This window comes from Boleophthalmus pectinirostris, unplaced genomic scaffold, assembly GCF_026225935.1.
Source record: "Boleophthalmus pectinirostris isolate CB_2022bp ecotype Guang Dong unplaced genomic scaffold, ASM2622593v1 HiC_scaffold_879, whole genome shotgun sequence".
NCBI classification, from domain to species: domain Eukaryota; kingdom Metazoa; phylum Chordata; class Actinopteri; order Gobiiformes; family Gobiidae; genus Boleophthalmus; species Boleophthalmus pectinirostris.
This window is the reverse complement of record NW_026571535.1, coordinates 1-23,965: the sequence shown is the minus strand read 5'-3', so window position 1 is coordinate 23,965 and position 23,965 is coordinate 1. Positions and strand designations below refer to the sequence as shown.

At 40.4% G+C, this 23,965-nt stretch overlaps 3 protein-coding genes across 5 annotated transcripts; 1 reads left to right on the top strand and 2 right to left on the bottom strand.

Moving 5' to 3' along the window:
* Positions 1 to 756: 756 nt before the first annotated feature.
* mtres1 (mitochondrial transcription rescue factor 1) lies at positions 757 to 2,792 on the top strand. 2 transcript variants are annotated; one of them, XM_020919808.2, is made up of 4 exons: positions 757 to 803; positions 1,715 to 2,168; positions 2,281 to 2,353; positions 2,452 to 2,792. In XM_020919808.2, exons 1-4 carry the CDS (start codon positions 797 to 799, stop codon positions 2,632 to 2,634), a joined length of 717 nt encoding a protein of 238 aa, XP_020775467.1. In that variant the 5' UTR covers positions 757 to 796; the 3' UTR covers positions 2,635 to 2,792. The 2 variants fall into 2 exon arrangements, with proteins under 2 accessions (XP_020775467.1, XP_055022525.1); XM_055166550.1 differs by lacking the exon at positions 757 to 803 and adding an exon at positions 824 to 1,120.
* Positions 2,763 to 6,526, bottom strand: bend3 (BEN domain containing 3). 2 transcript variants are annotated; one of them, XM_020919677.2, is made up of 3 exons: positions 6,355 to 6,526; positions 5,604 to 5,765; positions 2,763 to 5,534 (listed from the first exon to the last, which is right to left on the bottom strand). In XM_020919677.2, the coding sequence occupies exons 2-3, from the start codon at positions 5,733 to 5,735 to the stop codon at positions 3,321 to 3,323; spliced, it is 2,346 nt and encodes a 781-aa protein (XP_020775336.2). In that variant the 5' UTR covers positions 5,736 to 5,765; positions 6,355 to 6,526; the 3' UTR covers positions 2,763 to 3,320. The 2 variants fall into 2 exon arrangements, with proteins under 2 accessions (XP_020775336.2, XP_055022524.1); XM_055166549.1 differs by having other exon boundaries at positions 6,365 to 6,526.
* A 2,790-nt stretch (positions 6,527 to 9,316) lies between these two features.
* Positions 9,317 to 23,356, bottom strand: LOC110155616 (prenyl (decaprenyl) diphosphate synthase, subunit 2; the record flags this gene model as incomplete). The annotated part of the gene is made up of 7 exons (XM_055166548.1): positions 9,317 to 12,236; positions 13,453 to 13,488; positions 13,859 to 13,984; positions 14,779 to 14,952; positions 15,492 to 15,566; positions 18,666 to 18,864; positions 23,222 to 23,356. Coding segments are annotated over 7 exons (901 nt in total), but the record flags the coding sequence as incomplete, so codon positions are not given.
* Between the last annotated feature and the right edge of the window lie 609 nt (positions 23,357 to 23,965).

Sequence of the window (23,965 nt, the reverse complement as noted above, 5' to 3'; positions counted from 1 at the left end):
TTATAACGAACCAACCAATGCATTATTTATAAACCTTCAAACACTGAAATTTTATGATTTAGTCGACCTTTACACTCTTAAAATTATGTTCAAAGTAAACAACAATCTCCTGTCAAAATCGTTACAGAACATGTTCAAAATCCGAAAGAGCCAATATGAGCTGAGAGACACGACCATGTTTATTAAAAAGAAAATCAGAACAAATATTATGAAATTTTGTATATCTGTTAAAGGGGTGGAGCTCTGGAACAACTGTACAGAAAACCTAAAATTGTGCACCACTCTCTTTCACTTCATAAAGAAGTTTAAAGGTTTAACTCTGGACAGATACATGAAATATGAGACTTAGTTTGTGCTGTAGTACTTTGTTGTTCTGTTTCTGATTTGTTTGTTTCCTCCTGCTGTATTTATGAAGATGAACTGATGGCAAGATGACGCTCTGACAAAGGAATAAAGGGTAGGCATAATAAGCTTAAGCTTCAGCCTGCACCTTTTCGGTCTGTATATGTTAAATATGACTGTTTATGAATTCATGTCAAAATATACCTGTGACCGAAATACAGAAATAAAAAATAAATAAATAAATAAAAAAACTTACAGAATACAGAAGAGGCCTACATGTCCTTTATATGGCTGTACAGTCATACATTTTTAAGAGTTAGTCTATGAGTAAACACAGTTTAAAATGTGTCAAAACGTAAACAATCGTATTATAAAATGCAACTTACTCCAGTCCAACAGATGGCAGCACGATATTGTAAACATACTCACCGGTCAGACCAGACAGAAGCAGGCGATGAAAGGTTTGTCCATTTCCATTCCCTGCGTGAATTACCTTCAAAGACAAGTATAATATAGTCAATTACTGATCATTACGGACAGCTGAAGGTTTATGACAGCAGTTGCTTTTCGAAGGTTTAGAGCTACGACAGTGGGCTTTAGTTTACTGCTAATGCTTTTGTTAGCTCAGAAACACTTCATCATGTTTTGCACTCCAAAGACACACTGCAGAAATGGTCGCTCGCATTTTAAGTATTACGGGGTTTTCATGGACATCTGCCAGGACTGTGTGTACACATATTCATTAGCTTTAAATTAAGGACACACTGTACTTGAGCAGGTAAGCTGCTGTACATGCCGCCTCTGTCAGGTCACACAACTTCCGGTGTAAATAAACCTTGAAGCTGAGGGATGATATTTGTGTTATTATGTTGGCTATACAATACAAACCGATATTGAATAACTGAGTTGCTCTTTACTTTGTGTTTAATTTGAAACAACTAGTGCGCGTAACCATAGTCTTGATATAGCGGGGTTATATACAGTCTTCTACAGCATTGTCCAGAATGAAGAACATTTCGCCTGTAAGGGCCTCAGTACTGTGTTTTTGATGTTATCTTGTGTTTTCGTTCTCAAGAGTATTATCTAACCAGAAGTCAGCGTGAGCCTCTGATACTGTTGCCAGTTCCAACGTCTAAATCCACTAGTTTAGCCCTAGGACTCTATCAAACCTCAGCACGTACAGGGAAATAATTTGTTCTAATGTAGCTTCTGCAGCTCAGTTAATAAATTCTGAGTTTCACATGAATCATGTGTATATAAACCTGGAATGATAATAATTATTATGGCTCTGGCAACCTAGGTTCAATTATGACTGTTGTATCTTTTTAACCAATAAGAGCACTTTAACTTAAACATTGTTTTTGTGTTTCAGAGACTGGGTGGCGTGCCAACATGCAGTGTTTGATGGTTCAGGCCCTTGTCATGAGACAATTGGGAAGGTTAAATCCCCGGCACCTAGTGGCTGCTGGTTATGGACTTCGACACACAGAATGGTGCCCCAGGACAATCCACACACGGCAGCTGTGGGGCTGCTCTGTAGTCCCTGCAATCAACTGTCATAGACCCACCTTTCGTAGCAGAGATGCTCTTAGAAGTTGGGCTGCTCATCATTTAAGGTTTAAAAGTACCAAGAAAAAAGGTTTTAGTCGAACTGGCCAGGCTGAGGAGGAAGAGGAGGAAGAAGATGAAAAAGACCCAGAGGACAGTGATTATGAAGAAGATATGGAGGACTCAAATGTGCCTAAAGACTACAAGGACATGGAGAAACATGTACAGTCTTTTCGTTTTGATGCTGTACTGAAAGCTGGATTGGACATGGCACGCAAGTAAGTGACACTCAGAATATCGGTGGCTGTAAATAACATAATTACATGGTTGTGGCAAAATGTTATTTTTCCTTTGTCTATTAAACTGTTACATTTCTTTTCTTTATATCAGCAAAATTGAAGATGCATTCTACAGCAATAAGTTAAGACTAAATGGACAGAAACTGATCAAGAAAAGTAAAACAGTGAGTGATATTTCCCTCAATATTTTCCATCCTCAATGAAAAAATAAATAAATAAATCAATCAACCAATGATAACCTGTGATTTACACTTTCCTTCAGGTAAAAGTCGGAGACACCTTAGACCTGGTTTTGGCAGAAAATCGAGACACCAACACTGTTACATTGATGAGAGTTGTTCTTAGGAAAGTTTTTGCTGAGACCACCAGTACAGAGAAACACAAAATTTCATTAAGGCGCTGGAAATCTCTTGAGCTTCCTAAAGAGGAAGCTTTAAAATCATGAACTTTACTTCAGACATGTCAGACTCCGATTCAGTTATGAAAAAATGTAATTTTTGAACTTGTAAAAGGATGGATCTAGATCTATATAACTGCATGCACAATTGCTGCTAATTTTGTTGTTGTACAGGTAACCGTGTGCTAATAAAGATTTTGAAGTCATTGTGTTAAGGAAATCACTGTTACGAGATAATTTCATGGCAAGGATTTGCAATAGTGCTTTTATTAGAAATAGTTTTATCATGAGCAGTTGTCATGTTAAAATTTCTTAATATAAACTTCTATAAGAAGGCTTAACATAAGCACATTGTTATTAAAACAGTGGTGGCACAATGCTACATCAATAACTGGAAATCTTAATTAATTTCTAAACATAACAAATGTGTAATTTATCACTATTGGTTAATAATGTTATTGGTTTAAGGCTACAAGATTTATTAAAGTATGTTAAATAAGCTATTTTGGCATATAAATAGAGACTCTTTAAGTGACAATAAGAATACAGGTATAAGCTACAGCACCTACTGCTGTAGTGACAACAGATATGACTTGAGAATATTAAGGAAACAAGTAACAGCTTAGCCTCACCCTACAAAGAACAGCTTCTAAAAATTTCACATAGTGTTTCAGCTTATATGATATTGTGCAAGTGTTTATGTCAAGAAAATGCTGCCTAAATAACTTTTGAAACTAGGACACAGTGCTTGACCTCTTGGCCTTCTTTAAAATGTCACACTTTTTCCGATTTGGACGGCGACAGCGCTCATCAATGCTTGGCACACACTCGTAGTGCCACACCTCCTCCACCTTCTCCACAGGGTACACTGCCTCCACATAATGACGGATCAGCCTGAGGCGCACAGGGTCCAGCTGCTTCTTGTTGCAGGCTCCTGAATGGTTGTACTGTAGACGCAGGTTCTCCTGTGTGAAGAGCTCAGGGAAGAGACGCACCAGCAGCCGAGCTGCAAAGTTCCCAACGGACAGACTCTGCTGGACGATTTCTCGCACCTCAGTGTCCGACAGCAGGTACAAGGAAGGTACCGGGAAGTCTGGGCTTGTCACAGTCAGTTCATCTAGCGGTATTTTACAAAAGTCTTTGCTACTTTTCTCAGGTGGTAATGACGGAATATCTGAATCCTCTCTGACATTATCTGCATTGAACGGGTTTAAGTGACAAAAAAACTCTTGGTCTGTCTCATGACCATAAATTTTCCTCTGTTGCAAGTATGATCTCCTTTGCTCTGTGTCACGTCTTCTGCACCTCTCATCAAGTTTTCCCACAAACTCCAACATCCAAACTCGATCATTGTTCGCCTGTGGGTAGAGTAACTGCACATAGTGACGGATCAGGTTTATGCGAATAGGGTCCAACTGTTTCTTTCCAAGTGAACCACTGCAGTTGTATTGCTTCCTTATATTTTCATGGGTGAAAAGCTCAGGAAACATGAGCACCAAAAGCCGAGAAGCAAAGTTGCCAATAGACAAGCTACATTCATAATTGATTTTTAGCTGTTCCTTTGTCAACAGGTATTCCTGGGGAACAGCAAAATCGGGCAAAGGAATTTCCAAATTGTCAAAATCCACTGGTGTAAGGAGGGACTTTTTAGACTTTCGACTTGGTCTCTCACAATCACCTGCCCCAGAAACAGCAATACTTGAGGCATCTTCGGAAAGATTACCAAGACCAAAGCTCTCATCTGTGACATTGTCAGATTCACTTACATTTCCATTACTGTGAGCACCCTCAAGTGCATCCTCAACATGCTGAATGCACACCTGCAGCCAGCTGTCCTCAGGCACATCAGGGAAATTTGCCTCCATATACTTTCTGATCATTTCCACCTTGTCAGAGTCTAGTAGTGGGTGCCCCCCACTTATAAAACTTCGGGATCCAGCTGGCATTTTTCCCTCTTCAAAGAATTCTGGGAACAAACGATGCATGAGAACAATAACAAAATCCTCCGGAGTGGAGCACTCATCCAGCTCCTCAGTGGATTGAGCATTAAGTGCCAGATCTGTCACAGCGAGACTGCTTTGCTGGTTATCTAATGACAAGTGCTCTTCCATTTCTATACCCTGTTCATTAATGAAGCGATAGGTTTGGGGCTGCTCAGACTTTATCCCTGCACCTGTAACTGTCTGCTTTCTCAGCTGTCGAGCACTCTCCATGTCTCTGTGTGCCCAGAAACGATTAAAAAAGTCATTAATCTGAAGCAGACATTCCTCTTGCCAGATGTTGTTGCTCTTCACTGAAGGATAGCATACCTCCACGTAGTTACGGATCAGCTGCAGATGCAGAGACTCGAGTATTCTCTTGGAGGCGAAGCAGTCATGCGCACACTCTTTAGCTTTGAACAGTTCTGGGAAGAGATGCACCAGTAACCTACAGCCCAGCTCCCCAGCATTAGATGTCTGCTCCATCAACTGCTTCAGCTCATCACTGGTGAGTAGATATTCTGGAGGAGGCTGAAACTCCATCACCATCTCAGTAGGTTTGATCTGTTTCTTTATTCGCATGACTTCAAGAGTTAACAAGTCCACTTTACTGTGTAGCTGTGTCATACTTGAATTCAGGGTATTAAGAATAAAAAACATTTTCTCAATGAGCGGATAAATATTAGTTTCTGTATGACACTCTGTGGAGGAGACTTCATCCAGCAGGCCATTTTCATCAGCTCCTTGGAGTTTAGCTGAGAGGATGCTGTTGAGCAGGTTTACGGAGCCTTGTCCCACATGTTGCTCCACACTGGAGGTGTTCCTCTTGTCCGAGATCCGGTGGGAAATCCCAAAAAGAGGTTTTCTGTGGGAGACTCTGGACCGCTCTGGGACACATCCTCGTTTCTCTCCAGTGGTGAGACATAGAGGTTCGTGTCGTGTGGTCTCATCTACAGAAAGCTGGCGCATCTAAAAAAGAAAAATCTTCATTAACACTTTATAATTACTTTTTGAGCAGTAATGCCCAGTATAGTTTACCTGGCCACAGATCCTTGCCCTCTTGTTGCTGCTGGACTGGTTTTCTGTAGATAATCGTTTTGGAGTTTCAACTGATTCAAGACCTTCTCCTTCATGTCTGTCAGGTGACCCACCAGTTGCAAAGTCATCCATTTCGTCCTTAACATCTTGTGCATGCTTGATCTGTGCAGGCAATAGAGTGAACCATTTAGTATCAAAAGACTGTAATATATAAAATACTGGACTGCATACATTAAGCAAATTTACTACATGGTATTTCTGCTTGTGGCAAAACTGTTCTGTGTCAAGTGCTCATACATATTGCTAAAAAGTATGCAGCCGCACAGTAAAACAGACGCAGTGAAGAAACCTCCACTAAAGCTTATGATCATTAAGATTAATATCAGATCTGTTTGTTGACTAGGCTCATAATGTTTACTGCTGAAATAAGTTTACTTGGTTAAAAAATCTATTTCTAATAGCATGTAACGTTTTTGAGATATATGCTGCTAATGCCCACCGCTTAACCCTAAGTAGTTCCTCATTCCTCCGCCCATGGACCCCTGGACCACAACAGACAAGCAGCAGGGTCACTCTCTGATCAACTTGTAAACTTATTGCTGCATAAAACAACACTCGACATTAAACGATCCACAGTAGCACACGTACAGCCTCTTGGAAAGGTTTTTATGACGCGGCAGTGTTTTCGTGGACAGTGCCCCTTTTGCTAAGAGTCGTGAGAAAAACACGCGTGATCGGTGTGTGAGCTCACCTTTACGCACCAACAAGAGCCCACAGGACAACTGACGACATGCTTTTCTTCTTAATTGGATGTCATGGAGCTTTTATTAAAGAAAACGGCTCTTGTTGTTGTTTTTCTCGGTCGGCCACAGTGCTGCTGTCTCGCGTGACGTGACGTAGGGCGCGCGTACTGGGTCACTTCCGCGCAGCTGTGGACAGCTCCAGCGCGCTCCAGCAGGAGGAGCAGGGCTACACAGCTCTGTCTGCAGTCTGTGGTCTGCAGACTGATACTTGACCAGTCAGAGCATACCAGCCCTGCAGTCCAACAAAGTGTGAAGTGTGCAAAGCATAGAGACACTCTATGAAAAACAACAAACAAAAAAGTACATACATTATTGTGAGTGCTAAATTCAGTTTAGTCAAATGCTATTTTTTTTTATTATTTCTTTTGATTTTCTTTAAGTAATTATAGATTGTTTTCCACCAAGCCTATATTGCCCTCAAGTGGCAGCATGAGAGAACAGCTTATGCTTCCCCCTGATCTCCCTCGCTCTGTGCGGCTCTGTTAGTTGGTGGAATGACTGACCATTTTAAACTTCATCATAGGCTACACAGTTTATTTCGTTAATTTCAACTGGGACCATGTGCACATCGTGGTGCCATTGCCGCCCTTCTGCTGGTAAAAATAAGTGGAGGAGTAGAGCCGGCTACTACTCAAATAAAAGTAGCTCACAATGTAGGCCACTCAATTACAAACATTTAGGTTAGATAAGTCTTTTAAAGAAGACTGTTCAACTGGTTAACACTCAGTTGTTTCAAACCACATAATCTGCATATTTTCCTAGCTCTGGCCAATGTGTGTTAGTTGTACTCATAGGCTATCCTGTGATTAAAAATTTAACTAATAATATAATGTGCTTCTGCTACACATTCAACGATCTACTGAAAAAGTACAATTACTCCCCAAAAGCTACTCAATTACAGTAACTCGAGTATTTGTACTTTACATCCCTGGTAATAATTTTCCTAACTGCAACGGAGATCCATTCTAAGTCATCCATTCTACTAATCCCGTATTAATCAATAGCCTAGTTATTTCATGCTCGCACTGGCACCCAATGTACTGTTCTCGGCCACAAATATGCCCATACGAGATGATATAACAAGGCAACGTGTGGCTGCTGGTTCTCGTTATTCCTTTAATGAGCTGTCTCCATGGCACTCAGATCTGTCAGCCAATGAAGCGCGCGGCCCTGTGCGCCATGAAGCACGCGCCGGGGTCAGATAGGCGAAGGTTCCCGAGCAGGGGCCGGTGCGCAGTACTTAAACCTGGGAAGAGCTCGTTAAAGTGTCATTTTTGCCCAATATGCTCATCCATGTCGAGGAGGCCAATAAGCCATAGTACTGTTCTCATCACTGGAGAACGACTCTCATCCATCAGTGTTGAGCCATAAGATCATTTTAGCAGGTGTTTACAGATAGTCTATTCAAGATGACAAATGGATATTTTAATACCACTCCACTCACATATTCACCCGTTTTACACACTGCCTTTTTCATAATGAGGTCAGAGAGATCATACGCATTAGGCAGAAAGAGAAAAGGAAAGCATGCACAAAAAGGACGAATAGAAAACTAAATTCCCCGTGAAGTAGATGTACTGATTGTTTATTTAGACTTTTTTATTAATTTGATTTCATTTCTTATTTTAATTTTTATGTAAGGCAAATTTCTTACTTCTTACCACTGTGAAGCTCCATGCGAGGTCCCTTGTACTTTTTCTTAATTAATCTCTGTTTGTCCACCTTCTTATAAAAAGCATCTCTCAGTCTCGTGGACATGTGAAACATTAATGGAAATCTGTAACCCACTTATTTTTAGTTAAATCAGCCATTCTGTGAAGAATCTGGACTCCAGATTTTGTACTCCAAACCCACAAATACAGAAATAACTAAAATATTGACAAAAGTTGAATGGGACTTTTATATTAATTTACTCCAAATAATTCAGATGGAATTTGAAATCTGACTTTCCTCTGTGTGGAGCTTGTTCCCACTTAAAATTGGAGTAGATCACACAGCAGAGGCCGAAACTACAGAGACTCATCATCACAAAGGGTCCAGCTATTTGTTTGTGCTTCAAAGGGTGAAATCCAGCTTTTTAGTCAGATGTTTTAGGAAAAATAGTCAGGAAAGGTAAGGGGTTTTTAACACTGAAATTGCAATTGGATTTTATAGGCTATTCATTGACATTTCATACACCACAAACTAGTGAAGCTAAATCTTCTTCATATCCAGTCCATTAGGGCTGCATGTGCCATAAAGTGAACAATTATAAGTTGAAGTTTTTGACAAACTGGTGAGAACTTCACCAGGGCCTAAATGTGTTCCCAGTCTGCAGATGTTAGCCGCTCTTTACAAAAGTGCTTCAGGGAACAAGTGGCATTTGATGAAGAGTGAAGGCTCCTAATTTGTGTGGTTTTATCCAACAACAGGTGATGATCTTAACTACTAAAAAAAGCTTGTTCGGAAAGAATGGTGTGCAGTATTTGCTACAACTGCTGCACAACAAAATATAACAAATAAGAAGTTAACTCTGAATAAGTTTTCACCTTACCTCACTGTTTTTACCAACCTCCGGATACATTTACTGCATACTATAGTCTTTGATCTAAATCTCTGCCTCCTTGCTGTCAGACAGAGTGGCATGAACAGTGGCCTTAGCATTATTGTGTGTGTATGTCTCTGTATGTAGTGTATGTAAGAGAATCTATCAGTCAGAGTGTGCTGACCCACTCTCTCCACTGGCCCCTGCTGTAATTACACCAGGCCTCGTCTGGGCACACCACGGACACATTCCCCCACTTCAAGTTTTGCTTATAGTTCTGCCAACTCCAGCTTTTATCATGCCCAAGAGTCTTTAATGTTTGAAGCTGCAAGTTATGACGGCGGCATCATGTTTCTGCTATATGCACAACATATAACCAGACCAACTCCCAAAACCATTTTATTTGAGCTTGATAGTATCAGGTTAATACAGTGATGCCAACATTTCCATTTGAAAGAGCACTGCATAACTTTTCTGGTTCAGCCACTTGCTTGCCTCCAGTAAGAAGTTATTGCTTTGCCTGAAATGTTCCAAAGCTTTGCATTAAAAGTATCTGTTTTGCATTGATTGTACCGGAAATATTGCAAAACTAATTCTTTTAATGTCAAGGTATTTGTTTGTTTTTACACCTGCTTGTCTCCATGAATATAGATAAATTTAATGCTATACTGGAGAACACTCAAGGCAATGCATCATCTCTATAGACACAAACAAGTGGAAAAACCTTCACCAGAAAATTTACATAGTGCACCTTTAAAACACGCTGTAACCCTGGAAGAAGTCTACTCTACTTTCTGCTCTTTTATGTTACAAATTAATTCTAAGTTCTAACATATCCACCGCAGTGACGAGTTGATTTGTGCTGGGAGCATCATTGCACAGGCCAGAGCTCATCTATTTATAAAGAAAGTTTGGTTCATAACTATATTTGTCATTCTGGCAGTGCCCCAGTCTCCTTCCTTGTTTGGTCCTTTTAACTTTCCATGTAACTTTGCTCATGTCTGCTCACGGCGAGGCTGAATATTTTATGAAGGGCCCGAGGCTTTCCCTGGCACATGCTGTACCTCGCTGTACCCAGGAAGCTCAAACAGTGGAAAGAAAAACACAGGAGGAAGTGGACGAACAAACCGGCAACAGAAAGAAGTGTGTTTCAGAAAGACTTCACTCTCTCCTCTCACTTTTTATTGCTTCCCAGTCATCCGGAGTCATTGTAGTCTTCTGCCTTTCACTGTCATGCCTCCCCTGTCTCTCCAATTATTCCAGATACTATCATTAGTGTGCTAGACTATGTACAGAACTCAAATTCTTTCAATTCTATTATAATGTAAGTAACTTAATAAAAGTGCAGCTACAATTTAGGATCTTTGATTGGTAATTTCTTACTGGGGTTACCATTGTAGAGAGTTGAACAATTTGGCAAAATGTTCGGTCATTTATTATAGATAATGTAAAACTGGCAATTTGCATCTAGGCAGACAGATGTCCCATTTTGTGTCATAAATATTTGACCACCATCAGAACAGGTGACTTGGTTTTCACAGCAGCTACAAGTATCTAAGATTGGATAATGCCTGGACAATTCTCCAAAGCCACAACTATTTTCGGACCATTCGAAGGAGCCAGAATAAAATAGTATGGTGATATGATAGGGTGATATGAAGACTTGATTTGAAGATACTGACACCTCTGCCAAGAATAAAGAAATACCATTGTTGTCCTAATAACAATGACAACAAATTGGACTTATCAAAATAATAACTATTCAACTGACTTCATAGTCCGTCCATTTTGTTCACTCTAGTAGGGTACTTTATTGAGCTGTGGCGGGTGGAATAATGATATATCTATAAATATTGATATGTTTTATTGTATGTTTCATTGTGCCTTTTTAATTCTGGAGATATCTGTATTTGATAAAATGGTCTTCAATATTATCGTTCTGAATAATAATTTCTGTCATAAGATATCGCACTTATGTATTTTTAAAAACATGGCCAGATATCACTTTAGACAAATGTTATCACTCTAATATGATAAGAGAGCTTGATTTCTGCCATCTCCAGTGATGTGTCCTTCAGGTGTGGTGGTGGCAGCAGCTCCAGCAGTGGCCCTGTTTCACACCTCGGCGGTCCCCTCTCCGCAGACAGCAGCCTGGGAAACCACAGGCCCCCAGGCTGGCGCCAGTCTGCAGGGCTTAGAGCAGGGCAGCCAATCAATACCTCTGCATTTCCTGTCCATTTGCTCAGGTCTCTTCATTAATAATTACTGCTTGGCGGAGCTTCAGTGCGCTGGCTGGCCGGGCAGAGGGGAGAGGCTCTGTGACCTTTTCCCGCCCCCGAGTTGACTTTACTCACACGGGTAGTGGGCACAGACATAATCAAGTACCACAAATGACAACACACTGTATCTGTGCCATCTCTTCTTATTGTAGACGGCACACACCTACATCTGCCAAGAGTAAAAGCTAGGTGAATGAGGGAGTTTTAGGAAAGCAACATTTACACATCCATGTTTCTAAACCAGTGGTACAGGGACGCTTGGAGGTACGTGAACACTTGCCAGGGAGTACCTGAAATGACTTCAGATTTTGGTATATATAATTTTACCTAGAAAATATAATACTTATAATTGGCTATATACTAAAAAACAAATTTACAATAACATTAAGACAAAATATACAGTAGAGGGTATTCAAGACAAAAAAGAGAACTCCCACTACCATAATATACTGAAATTGCAAATGGCCACATTAAATAGCATATGTCTACCTCCTGTGAGTGTTTTATATCATGGAAACACTGACCCCCTGATGCACACATTCATACGGGGAGGGTTAAGTGCCTTGCCCAAGGACACAACATCAGTATACTAGTGGGATCAAACCACTGACATTTGGATCAGTGGGAAAAGGTTCTACCAAGTGATCTCCTGCCGATTTACACAATTTTAGAACTTGGCATCACTCACCCACATACAAGAGAAAAACAGATGATGTAAAACCAAAGCAATTCGCTTTATTTATGACTGTTTTGCAGAGTTGACCAAGGCAGCCTTATAACACCTGAGGCACAAATGTTTTACTTGTATTTGATGCAGTGAACAAAGCTCCCCAGTCTGTCACATGTTCCTGAGAGTCCGTGTGTGTCCAGGTTAGAATTTGGTGACGGCTGATGCGATGTTCTCCAGGGCGGATCGAGCCTCGGAGGCGGGGAAAGCCTGGATGGCCTCCAGAGCCTTGTTACTATGGTAACAGCATAAGTCCGCCGCTGAGCTCACGCCTTTGTCCGACTTCACTGTGGCCAAGAGCTGCAGAGGCACAACAATACACCTTAGTTTGTCATTTGGGTCAATTATCGGCGCATAATGTTAGTGCGAGATAAAGTTAGCTCAGGTCATATGCAAAAACAGGGCAGTACAGCGCTGTTGTGCAACACTCAAATCTGCTTTTGATTAGAGGTTTTCATGGTGACGGTGATACCACTAGAGTCTGGAGGCAGTTTCAGCTACAATAGAAATAAAGCACAATCTGTTGTATTCATAGAAGAGACTTCTGGTTAAATCCACACATTTACTCTAGTGAACATATGAATTATACTGTTGATGTCCAGTGATTCATGTCTTGCCAATACCTTAAATTTAGGCATTAGAATATCTGAAATCATTACAAGAGAACACACAGATAAAGTTGACTTGGGTTTATCCATTTGTCTGGCTGTTGCTGCGTCAAGACATGTTTTTGCTTGGGGCGTTTCAGCTCATAAATTCTGGAGGTGGTAGGCCCTACAGCCTTTTGCAAAGTCAAAAGTACAGGTGCAAAAGACATTTGTATTGAAACAATATCTAATATAGTAATGGCATTTTCTACCCTTGTATTCTCTAGTATTTATAAACCCTGTTATAAAGATGAACCCACTGACACTGTTTAAACACACTGATTGATTTATTAATATAAAGCTTTTGCATCTCACCTTTGGGAAAACTGATTTCAATGAGGGTATGGGATGTCTAAAGGAAGTTGTAGTGAGCAATTAGACTTTAAGTGACTATCCCTACCATTCCTAATTTAGTACAAGACAAATCATGGCAAATTCATTCTTGGCCTCTTCTTGACTCATCTGTACTTGAAACTTTTGCCTCAAACTTATTCTAGTGTCCCCTTTTGGACCGAAGGGGTTTCTCTCACAATGCCACTGTCTCAGAGCCTCAGTGTCTCCTCCACAAATAGGCCGCAGTAACTCATCTGGCCTGCTCTGGTTTCAGACAGGACCAGATAACCCCCAAACACCAGACCCCTCCTCTGCTCTCCTCTTGCACCTCGGATCACTGCACGGTTTCCCTCACACTTTGACTTTGACAAGCTAAACTCCAACACAACTTACGATTAAGACACTGAATTCTAATATGTCTAAAAAACTACATTAAAACATATGTATTACTTATTTTTTTCAAGTGGCAGGTTTCATTGCGCTCATGATGTGTAATATTGCTATTTTTATATAGATTGTAAATGAAGATGGTTTACCTTGGAATAATCCAGCATATTTCTTGAAGTTTGTGCCTTTAGAGAGAAACCAAAAGATATTCAGAATCATCAACAAAAAGTTGATTTTATTTATTCTATAAAAATATACACATTATTACACTGTTTCCACTGAACCTCATAATTTCCTTTTATACATGTTAATTGTTGTAAAACAATCCACTTTCCAGAAAGGTGCCAATGAATATGATGTATACATTTGGTTAACATTTTACTAAGCATAAGTCACATATTTTACCATAAGGGTAATTGTTACTGAAATTTAGCAAGCCCCGCCAAGGACAAGAGCATCATTCAGGTTTCAATAATTTTTTTTTTCTGCACAACTCTAATATTATAGGTAACTACACAACCATAAAAGCCACATAAGGAGATGTAGCCATATTACCTGTTGCAGCTGCTGGTGCCACCTCTCCTGCCCCACACACTGCTGATGGAACACCACTGGGGCAGCACTTAAACTGAAGGACATTGGCTCTACACTCTTGACAAACGGCTGAAGATCTGAGTTCAGCTGTGAACAATAAACAAACTCATATTACCCTTGTAACTTTAGCAGCGAGAGTTGATCCAAGCATGCTGATTGGCTGGGTATGCCCTAATTCTGCCTCTACTCTCTCTGACCCTATTAATGAGTGCAGAATGAGCAGTCTGTGGCAGGATGGTGTGAGTTTGATGAGGATGGTTCTCCTTCAGAAGCCTCATTTCTCGCTCGTCCCATGCTGAGATTCCCTGCAGCCAGTGAGGCCTGCAGACTGACAGCTACAGGGAGCCGCAGCGGGGGCCCTACTCACTCAGCTCTGTCACTACCATCATTATGAACGACTTTTTTAGTGCCAACACGCCAACTTTAGCCCAAACTTCAAAAAGTATGAACAATCTGGAGTTTTATCAAATTGGATGGGTCATATCAACCTTTCCAACTTTGCTCGAGTGCAGAAAGGGAATTAGACAATTTAACAGCACATTTTTTCTTAATTGTGGAAAGGCTGAATTGTTGAAATGCTGTCCTTCTACATTTCTTTGGCTTCATGAAAAACATGATCATAGTAAAATGCACACATAGGAACACATTATGAAAATAGTCATCAAATAATTTTTTTAAACTCAAGTTGATCAAGTCCCACCTTAAAAAAATCAGTTGTCACAGAGAACAATCAGTATTATTAGGACAAAATATGTCTACAAATTACCCAATCTCTAAATTTAATAGGGCTCATGAAACATCAGGTTAATGTTAGTTTTAATGTTAGTTTTAGGTTTGCAAAAGCTTCTTGATTTAAATTGCTTGTGGCCACCTGGATGTACCTTGTGTCCTAGCGATAGGTGCTTGCCATAGTTGTAGGCCAGTCTCTGGGCTTCTTTGTCATGTTGGGCCAGCTCCATCGCAGCTTGACAGCTTTTGGCAAGCAGTGCACCATGGGACAGGAACGTCCGCTCCTCCCATGTTCCAATGTCAATGCCATCAGTGATGCCATTGTCCTGCAGAGCCAACAGACAAAGAAACAACAGGCCGAAATCATTACTCATTATTATTCACTACAGCTGCCCAATGGGCACCTCATCCCAGCTAATCCATGATCACTGAATGCTGTTATATGTAAAATACCATGCGATAAATGGGTCAGTACTGGAAGATATGGTAATTGATAGAGACATAGAGTTACAAAAACATCTCATCTTAATTTATTATTTACAACTATCTTTTGATTCATTAAGTAGGAAAAGGCTCACTGCTGTGCACAGCTGGAAGCAGCCGCCTTACAATATAAATACATGCCAAATATATTCATTACAAACAGACAAAAGTTTATACAACCATTACTCAAAATGATTCTCTACCGCAAAATGTGTATAATTGTATGTGTGTAAACAAAACACCTGGCCCATGGTTCAAAAACTTTTGAAGCCAAGGCGACTTTAATAAACAACTGAAATTAAGTATAAAACAAATATTGGCTGATTTTCACAATCTCACACAATATTTGACTGGAGCAGCTCAATATAAAGTTGAGTGGTACCTCGGTGTTGCTGGAATTCTCATAGTAGATCCCTTGGACTAAATCGCCAATGGCACTAGAGATGAGCTCAACCACCTGCAAGAAAACCACAGAGAAGAAAAGGGATATCAAACTCAAGTGCACAGGGATTACATCAGTCTTCATACAATAATTCAGCACTGTGCTTCAAACACAGCAATATTTGATATAAGACCATGGAGTAAAATAAAAATGGACAATACACTGGACTCAACTAGATTCGAATTCCCACAGAACAACATTAGCTACAGTAAATGTTCTGCAAAAATGATCTAGTTAGTGACCATGTCTCTGTTAATACAAAGTGTGATTTAGGAAGAACATCAGTGAAAGAACAGACCTGCCATGCTTCTCACTTTGTAATTAAAACACAAAATGTGAATGAAGCAGGTACAAGTTGCAATAAGAAAGAAGTACTTACATGGGTTCAATAAAAAAGCCATTTTGAGATTTGTATTCGACTGTATTCACTTAATTCATAATTCATAATAATTAGTTTTGACCAATTAATCATACATTAATTTGATGATTATTTGTTGCTGTTGTACAAAGCAAAACTGAGATCTGAACAAACAGTAAAGAAAGATGGAAACTGGATGCTTACAGTGTAAAATAACCACTACAACTATAATGCACTGTGGATCAATAAAGCTTCTGAAAATGAAAAAGAATGCTGCTTTTTAAAAATAGTCTCAAGATTATTTTGAAATGGAGAATATGGATATACTATAGTGGTATAGAGTGGTACAAAATTATTCCCTCACAGCTGCAGTTGCCTGGTTTCTCTTACAGGGGGCATGCATGACTACATTTTCACTGCAAGACATATCACCAACTCCTTATCGGCTCCTGGAAGAGTGCCTGCAGATTTGAAGCATTGTTCCGTAGTAATGAATGGGCAGTATCTCAATTGAATCTGCTATGGTCTGTATTCAGTGCCACAATAGAAAGCCAGTACTCAACATACAGTTCAGATGAATGGGGATAAATTTAGCGCTACTTCAGCTCATCCCAGACACCCTTGGTTTTAGAAGAAAAAATGTGTAGTGATGCAGACAGGCTCACCGAGTGCCCTTTGGGAAACTGAATCTATCCAGGGAAAACATTGAGGAAACCGGAGCCTCGCCCACAGACCTGGAAGGACAATGTGCCTACAGTATTACCAGATGTGGTGTCTCTGCCTGCACAGGGAAGTAGGGGCCAATGGGGTGGGGGGCTTTTTTTGGAAGGTATCAGATAAGCGTCCCCCCGCCTCCTCCTTACTCCATTCCCAAATCCAGCCAGATCGTGTTTTGCCGACAGGTCTGCGAGGGAGAGAAATCGGAGCTCCGCGGCCGGATTGGCTTACAGTTTATACAAGTAGCGGCATAGGTTTCTTCTCAAGGCCACGACACATAATCTGCAAAGCTCCTACTGTTTTAAAGAAGAAAAAGAGTATAAGTGAGATAATTATAATGAACCAGAAGAGTTCTGACTACACTGATGATCATGGAAATACTTCACTTATGGAATTTTACTTTTTGCACTGTATCAAGTACCAGTATGGGCTAATAGAAGTAACAGTTTCAGAAAAGCAGGATCCAATGGGGTGGCTATCTGGTAAACCACATACCACACACAGTAGAAACCAAGAATGAATTTTGATTTAGGTTTGTGTCACTCTCCTCAGTTTCACACAATTGTGGGTTATGGCTAAGAATGCAAGAGACGTAAAATTACTGTTTTCCAAAGAAATGTAAAATGTTTTTTGCTGATTATTTGTGTTTTTTAGATCAACATGTGCTGATGAGCAATTCCTTGTTTTATGTCTCGTTTCCTAATTTATGTGATTTTTGTTAGATGCAGCTTAAAATGTATCATATGATACTAATTAAATTTCATTCTCTATTCCTATACTAAAGAAAATGATTGATACTCTATACCAATTTTGTTACCACAGTTTAGACATTTATCAAGAAGAATAGCCCCTTGAGGTGTGACCTCTTGTTTTCTCAGGGTCAAGTACAGCGGAAGGAAATACAGTGATGACACTCAGTATTGATACTTGCTCAAATGAGAATCTATTTTTTATATTAATATCAGTAACTATTTTGTTTGACAACACCAACTTGCATTTTAATGGACTGTTACTCTTATTAATTGTGAACTGTTTTTAAATGCCTGCTCTCAATGCAGCGTTCAAGAGGATGGTGGGGACAGTCAGTAGTAGAACAGGGGAATAGGGAAGCTATGACTTTGCAATGGGAGGTTTTTATGGATAGTTCCGTTTGAGTATACGGTTTTGTTTTGGGGGTTTTGCTCACTGTGTTTATTTTGGGCTTTATGTTATTTTATTTGTAAAAAAAAAAAAAAAAAAAAAGGCAAGAGACAAGCATGTTGTGTTTTGGGACTCAGAGGCGACAGAGGAGGTGATCAGGTCTAGTCCAGTTGGTGGCCCAGTGATGGGAGGGTTATTTTGATCCACTCCACCTCAGTCTGACAGAACAGCCTGGTGACAGCTTCTGTCAGCGAGGGCTTACAGTGCGATGTGGCAGATATGATCTGTGGTGCACTTACAAGACCACCACAACGCACACATCCCAAAAGTGAAAACTCAATAAAAGGGATTCCCAGGGAGTGCCTGACAGCGGACATCTCCTGACCACATTCTGCATCAAATACAGCATGAAGGACATCAAACACTTCAGCCTGTCATGACCGCACTACATCTGATGCTCCTCTCATCTGAACTTTGAACAAATGCAGAAGGACGCACGACGACAACTCTGATTCTCCATCACAGTTATTGGCAGAAGAACTGTAAAAATGCTGTGAGACTAGTTATCCTGTCTATCTGTGTGAAGTGTCTACTACTGTTTTCAACACTGCTTGGAACTAATCAGATCAAGTACAACTGTAATGGTTTGTTGTGGTTTTAATTTGTCTTCTTCTCTTGGTTAATGCCTTCTGTGATGAAAGCACTGAAATTTCCCAGTAACAAGCTGTGATGATTAGCATATTGTTAACCAAAGGATAAAAGTACACTGGCTGGAAATTTCCTTTGGCTAAATATTAAAAACACATTGGGTCACAGGAAACTAGTTCATACGACAGATTGCTGGATCGGAAAAAAACATATACAAAAACACAATCAAATAGATAGTAGTTGACTCATACCTTGGTATTGTTGAGCTGGGCCAACCCTGTACACGCATTGGCCAACAGGAAGTCTCCGCTCAGCACAGCAATCTTATTCCCAAACTCCATGTCTTTTAGGGGCCCATCTGAGACCGTCCACTCTTTAAGATTAACTATCCCACGATGAACCAGGAATGCCGTGTGAATCAGCTCCGTGATCTCTGCCAAGTTCCTCTGGCTATGGAGACAAAAAAAAAAAAAAATAAAAAACAGAGATTCACTTCAAATTCTCAGAGACTAAATTAAAAACATTTGCATAGAAGAGACAGATTAAGAGCATCTCCCAATTTTCTTACTTTGTCCAAACATCTAAAATATAAAGAGACAATTTTATTTGAAAATCTCGAACATACAAAATAGGCAACTTGAGGGCATAAATCATCAGACATGTCAGGCATCCCGCTGATCCGTGTCAGGGGTTATCATAAAAAAGACATTAAACTTATCATTAGCAAATAACAGCCATTCTTGATTATGAGCGACGCGACATATGAAAGTGGCCTTTGAATAGGGGCTTTCAGAGGAGCCTTGGGGAGAATATAATCAAATGTTGATTCAGTCATTGGTGGGGGATAATTAGGCCCCTCTCCATATGGAAGGAGCTCGGCAGGCTGCGACAGGAGGGATCCATCCAGACAGGGTTGGGTGCGCTGATAGCCACTTACGACCTTCTTTCAGCCGCTGTGAGGACCTGATGAGGCGCTCGTCTGCTCCTCGCTCCTGCCCCTTCCTAAGCGTGCACAAAAACACTCACGCACACACACACACATAAGTCTTGTAGCCAGGTAATTGCCGTGTTCACTGTCGAAAAAGATGTGATTAAAATTCAATAATGTCATCTATTTCGCCCCTCAATCACACCCATTGTCTGGTTGGTTTCTCTGTTCGCTGACGCAGAGCAACAACAGGCTCGCCTCGAATGAGAGTTAATAAGTTCAGGTTTTTAAATAAGAGGAAATTAAGGGATTCATGGGCAGCAGGTTGCTCGCAAGGTGTCGCAAATGATGGAGACACCCAATTTTGAAGAGCAGGAGGCATTGTTACCATTGGAGTGTAGCAGAGAGAGGAGAGCGCCAGATCATTTGGGTCATATAAACAACATTTTTCAATCTAGTACAAATTCAAGGTCAGCCTCTTTCGGATGTTTTTTACTTGAACTTATCAAGACAGCAGATTATTCTAATAAAAGTTTTGTGGCCTTTTTGTCCATTTAATTTATTTAGCCAAAAACTTCATTATGCTCAATGTTAGAAGAGGAAATCAGAGTTCTTTTGGAGTAATATGGTCACATTTCCAAGTTACAGGAGATCTATTCACTCTATCATTCTCACATGCACTAATACATCGGCATAAACTGACTGCATGTACTTAACACTCCATCTATGCAAATCAATATGCTTATTTACATAGTTACACCCAGATATACACTTGTGTATAAATAAATGCCTATATATACATTCACTGCTAAATTAAACAATAAATAACTGCTGTTACAATGGTACAAAATGCTACAATAATCCCCCAAAGTCCTTTGCATCTCCCAAAGCTGCACCTCCAGCTTGGCTTCTGATCACTCGTGGTGCAGCCTGGGGAGGGAAAAAGGGGGACAAGGGGGCTGGTGTATAAATAGCTTTGGTGCCCAGTTGCATAGCAACCGATGCCATCTCGCTGAGGTGTAACGCCCCTCACCACGCCCCTTGTCCTGACTGCTCTGTTCCATTTTCCACCCTCTGCAGTCTGCCTCTACATCAAATACAGGCTTGCAGGTTTGAGAGCATGGCGGCTATGATTTAAAGAGGTGGCCTGTCCATCAGACCAGTGCTGTGTTGCTCAGTCACCTTGCTTTCATTTGTCAAGAGAAATTAAGAGGTGTGGCGTTGGTAACAATTTGGAGGAGCTGTGAGGGTGCCATCTTTCTATCTGCCCATCAGTCTATTGCTCCGTATCTATCCTAAACATGTGTTTGTGTGCAGATATGTATGTACTGTAACTCTCCATCTATCCATCTCCACACAGTGCGTTGGTGAATCATCAGTGTCAGGCAGTCGAGTGGGAAATGTTTTACAAATGCTGCCTGTCAGAAGGGAGGAGACCATCCCCCGGAGGTTTCAATCACCCCCTCCAAACCCGGCCCACCCCGACTCCCGCCATCCTTCTATCCTGCCATCAGCGGAGGTGCTAATGAGCGCTAGAGGGGTGGGGGAGAGGAGAGCGGAGCGGAGCAGGTTGGTGCAAATGAGGTGATCAAGTCATGTCGCGTGTTTTGTGTGTTTGGACAATCCATCACAAAACACTGAGGGAATGCAGCAGGTCCTGACTCCAGTAGCCCAGGTCTTTGCATGGAGAAGTGAAAGTACCCCGGGGTGTAAGAGTAATAATAATAATGCATTGGATTTATAGCGCTTTTCAAGGTAACCAAAAAGTACCCGAGGGTGTGAGAGTACCCAGGACTGTGACGTGCGATGACCTGTTAACAGGCTCCAGCTCTTCTGTGATGTCCGGTGGGTTCCAGTCAGTGCTAATATTGGGATGTTTCTTCAATAAACACTCGCGCCCAGTGCCAAGTTGCTGTAAAGAAAGACGCTTTTCACAGAGCCTGTTCGTGGCCACGCCAAATACAGCAGTCACTTCGGGAAAAGTATACGCCCACTATATTACCTATGTGGATCAGTCTGTGAGGGCTACACGAACTACCTAAAGAATTGGTTCCCAAAATGGTACATGAACCATGAAGTAGAACTCAGAAATCTTTTGCAGTCATTGTTACACTGTTTAGTTTAGAGCAGAAGGACACAAACTTTCAACACAGTGTCAAATGTATTATCTCCAAGCACTAGCAGTACAAGACTAAAACATGCCTTACATAACAAAAATTGTCACAGCTATATATATCACATTCCCACCTTCATGGCACTCAAAACGCTTTACATCAAGGAACCACTCACCCATGCACACACACATTCATACACCAGTGTACGCAAACACAAGGGACAAAGTGGGTTAAGTGTCTTTCCCAAGGACACAACAACAGTATTCTGTGGGAGCTGGAATTGCACCGCCAACCTCATTCATTAACCTCCATATCATTAACAAGTTGCTGATACAATACATAGCCCATGATATGACACATATCCCGATACAGTGAGCTTTTGATTCGATATGATATATTTCAAATCGATTCAATATGGTTCAATGAAAATAAAGGCTAAATCATGGCTGTGATACTAAAAGTCTTTGTTAAAACACTTCTTGTGCAAAGTTCATATGAAACACACACATTTTAAATAATAAAAACTGTGAAAACGTCAAATGTGTCACACAAGAGTTTCCTTCCTTTAAACAAGCAACAAAACTGTAGCTGTAGCAAAATAATTTTGTAAAATATTCCAAAAAATACTCTTGGCAATATATCGATACAGCAGCCCACAATATCGATACTGTATTATCTCATTAAACTATATGATATACCGATATTTCGATATTTTTGCACACCCCTAGTCAGCGAATCTGACCATTTCTTAACTGGACAACCCATAATTTCGCACAGAACAGAAAGATTGGGGTGAAGAATATGAGATGCATTCAGGAGATCTTACATTGCTGAGAATGGAGCCGAATCTGGCATAAGCGCTGCTGCCTAAACCACTAGACTACAAGGCAGCACTTGTCACTTGTACTCATATGTATTACTTTGTTTGGGGATTGGGGAAGACCACTGTTTAGTTCTGTCCTTGATTAGTTATGGTTTAAATCTAGCTTTCGTCTGGATTTTTACATCTCTTTATAGTCTGTTAAGTATGGTATTAAAAATTATTTCTGATTATGGTAGATTGATTCGCAGAACCTTTCACCTTCAGCGTTTTAACAGCTATGCAATAAATTACTACCAATAAGCCACAACCCTAATATAATCTATGCAAATAAAATGGTCTAGCTTGTAACTGTGTCTGCTTTGCCCCCACATTTCAACATATTTGTGAGGTGATGTAGCGCTTCGTTTACAGGAACTGATATGGGCCATAACCACAGAGGACAAGATAGAATTACCTGACACCAAGGTTTTATTTCACTATTTATTCTTCTGCGACCACGTTACACAGGCAAAAGTGGCATTGGCTTTCCCCGCTCTGCTTGTCACGCACATTTGTGGCTCTGCATGTCTGTCATAGCCTCTGCTGCTCCAAAACAGAGGCAGGGAATGTGGCAACAGTAATTCTGACAATCATTTTGAATAATGCATCCAAATCCCTCATGGGCATAAACAATGTTGAGGCAATTAGCTCCCCAGTTGCCAGAAGATTAAACACAGTCAATTACATTTTTCACAGTTAGCGAAGCTTTGGAGAATTCCCTGAACAGGAAAAAGATGGTGCACTAGATGTTGACGCTCACAGCTTCAGAAACATTTAGAAGCTATTACAGATGTTTGAATGTGTAAACAATGTAAAATATCAACAAGCAATGCAGGGTAGCCTAAATGGTTAGAATAACACAGCAATGATGTGTAATATACATAGTTATAGCGTACGTTTTACCTTGGATAGATGCCACTGACCATGTCCTGGGCCAGCAGGTCTGATGAGACCTGGCTTGGTCCGGCCGTCTTGGAGATCAACAAAACCACCAACCCTCTCATCTGGAGATTGTTCCGGCTGTCATACACAAAGCCCCTGCAAAGACAGAAATGTAAATCTAAAATTAAAATGTATGACTGACTAAACCTGAACAGGAACAAAGATATAACCCAGTGCAACCAGGGATAAAAAGTTGTTTTTCCTATAGCAAAACAAATGTAGTTTTGTTTAACATCATATTGTTAGCTAAAACAATTAAGTACTGTGACATAAAGATGATGTAAATAACATTACATAACAGTGTGAATTTCTTTAACTGGATGCACACTGGTGTCAGATATTGATTGATCTGTAAACATTTGCTGGATTTGGGTAAAAGTTTCCAAAGAAACTTCCGTTCAGCTGATATTTAGTTTGATCCTATAAACTGATGTAAACTTACAGGTTGTTGTTGGTCCATAAGATTTAAATTTCAATAACAAAGACACAAAATATTGGATAAGTTTTGTACCTAATTTAGTTTTAAGAAAATGATTACAACTTTCAGTCTCTTGCATTGGTATCAGTTAATACCTGGCATCAACAGATACTTAGAGCCAAAGTATCTAAATCGATATCAGCATTTAAAGAGCTAGATCGATGCATCCCTGTCTTTCACTATTGAAAATGGCACTTGACAATTGAAATAGACGGCGATTTGGAAAT

Coding starts and splice junctions, on each gene's coding strand:
- bend3 (XM_020919677.2), bottom strand. CDS start 5,735: ATGGATGACTTTGCAACTGGTGGGTCACCTGACAGACATGAAGGAGAA. Junction 5,535..5,603: donor GGGCAAGGATCTGTGGCCAG/GTAAACTATACT, acceptor TTTCTTTTTTAG/ATGCGCCAGCTTTCTGTAGA.
- mtres1 (XM_020919808.2), top strand. Junction 2,169..2,280: donor GGATTGGACATGGCACGCAA/GTAAGTGACACT, acceptor TCTTTATATCAG/CAAAATTGAAGATGCATTCT. Junction 2,354..2,451: donor TGATCAAGAAAAGTAAAACA/GTGAGTGATATT, acceptor ACTTTCCTTCAG/GTAAAAGTCGGAGACACCTT.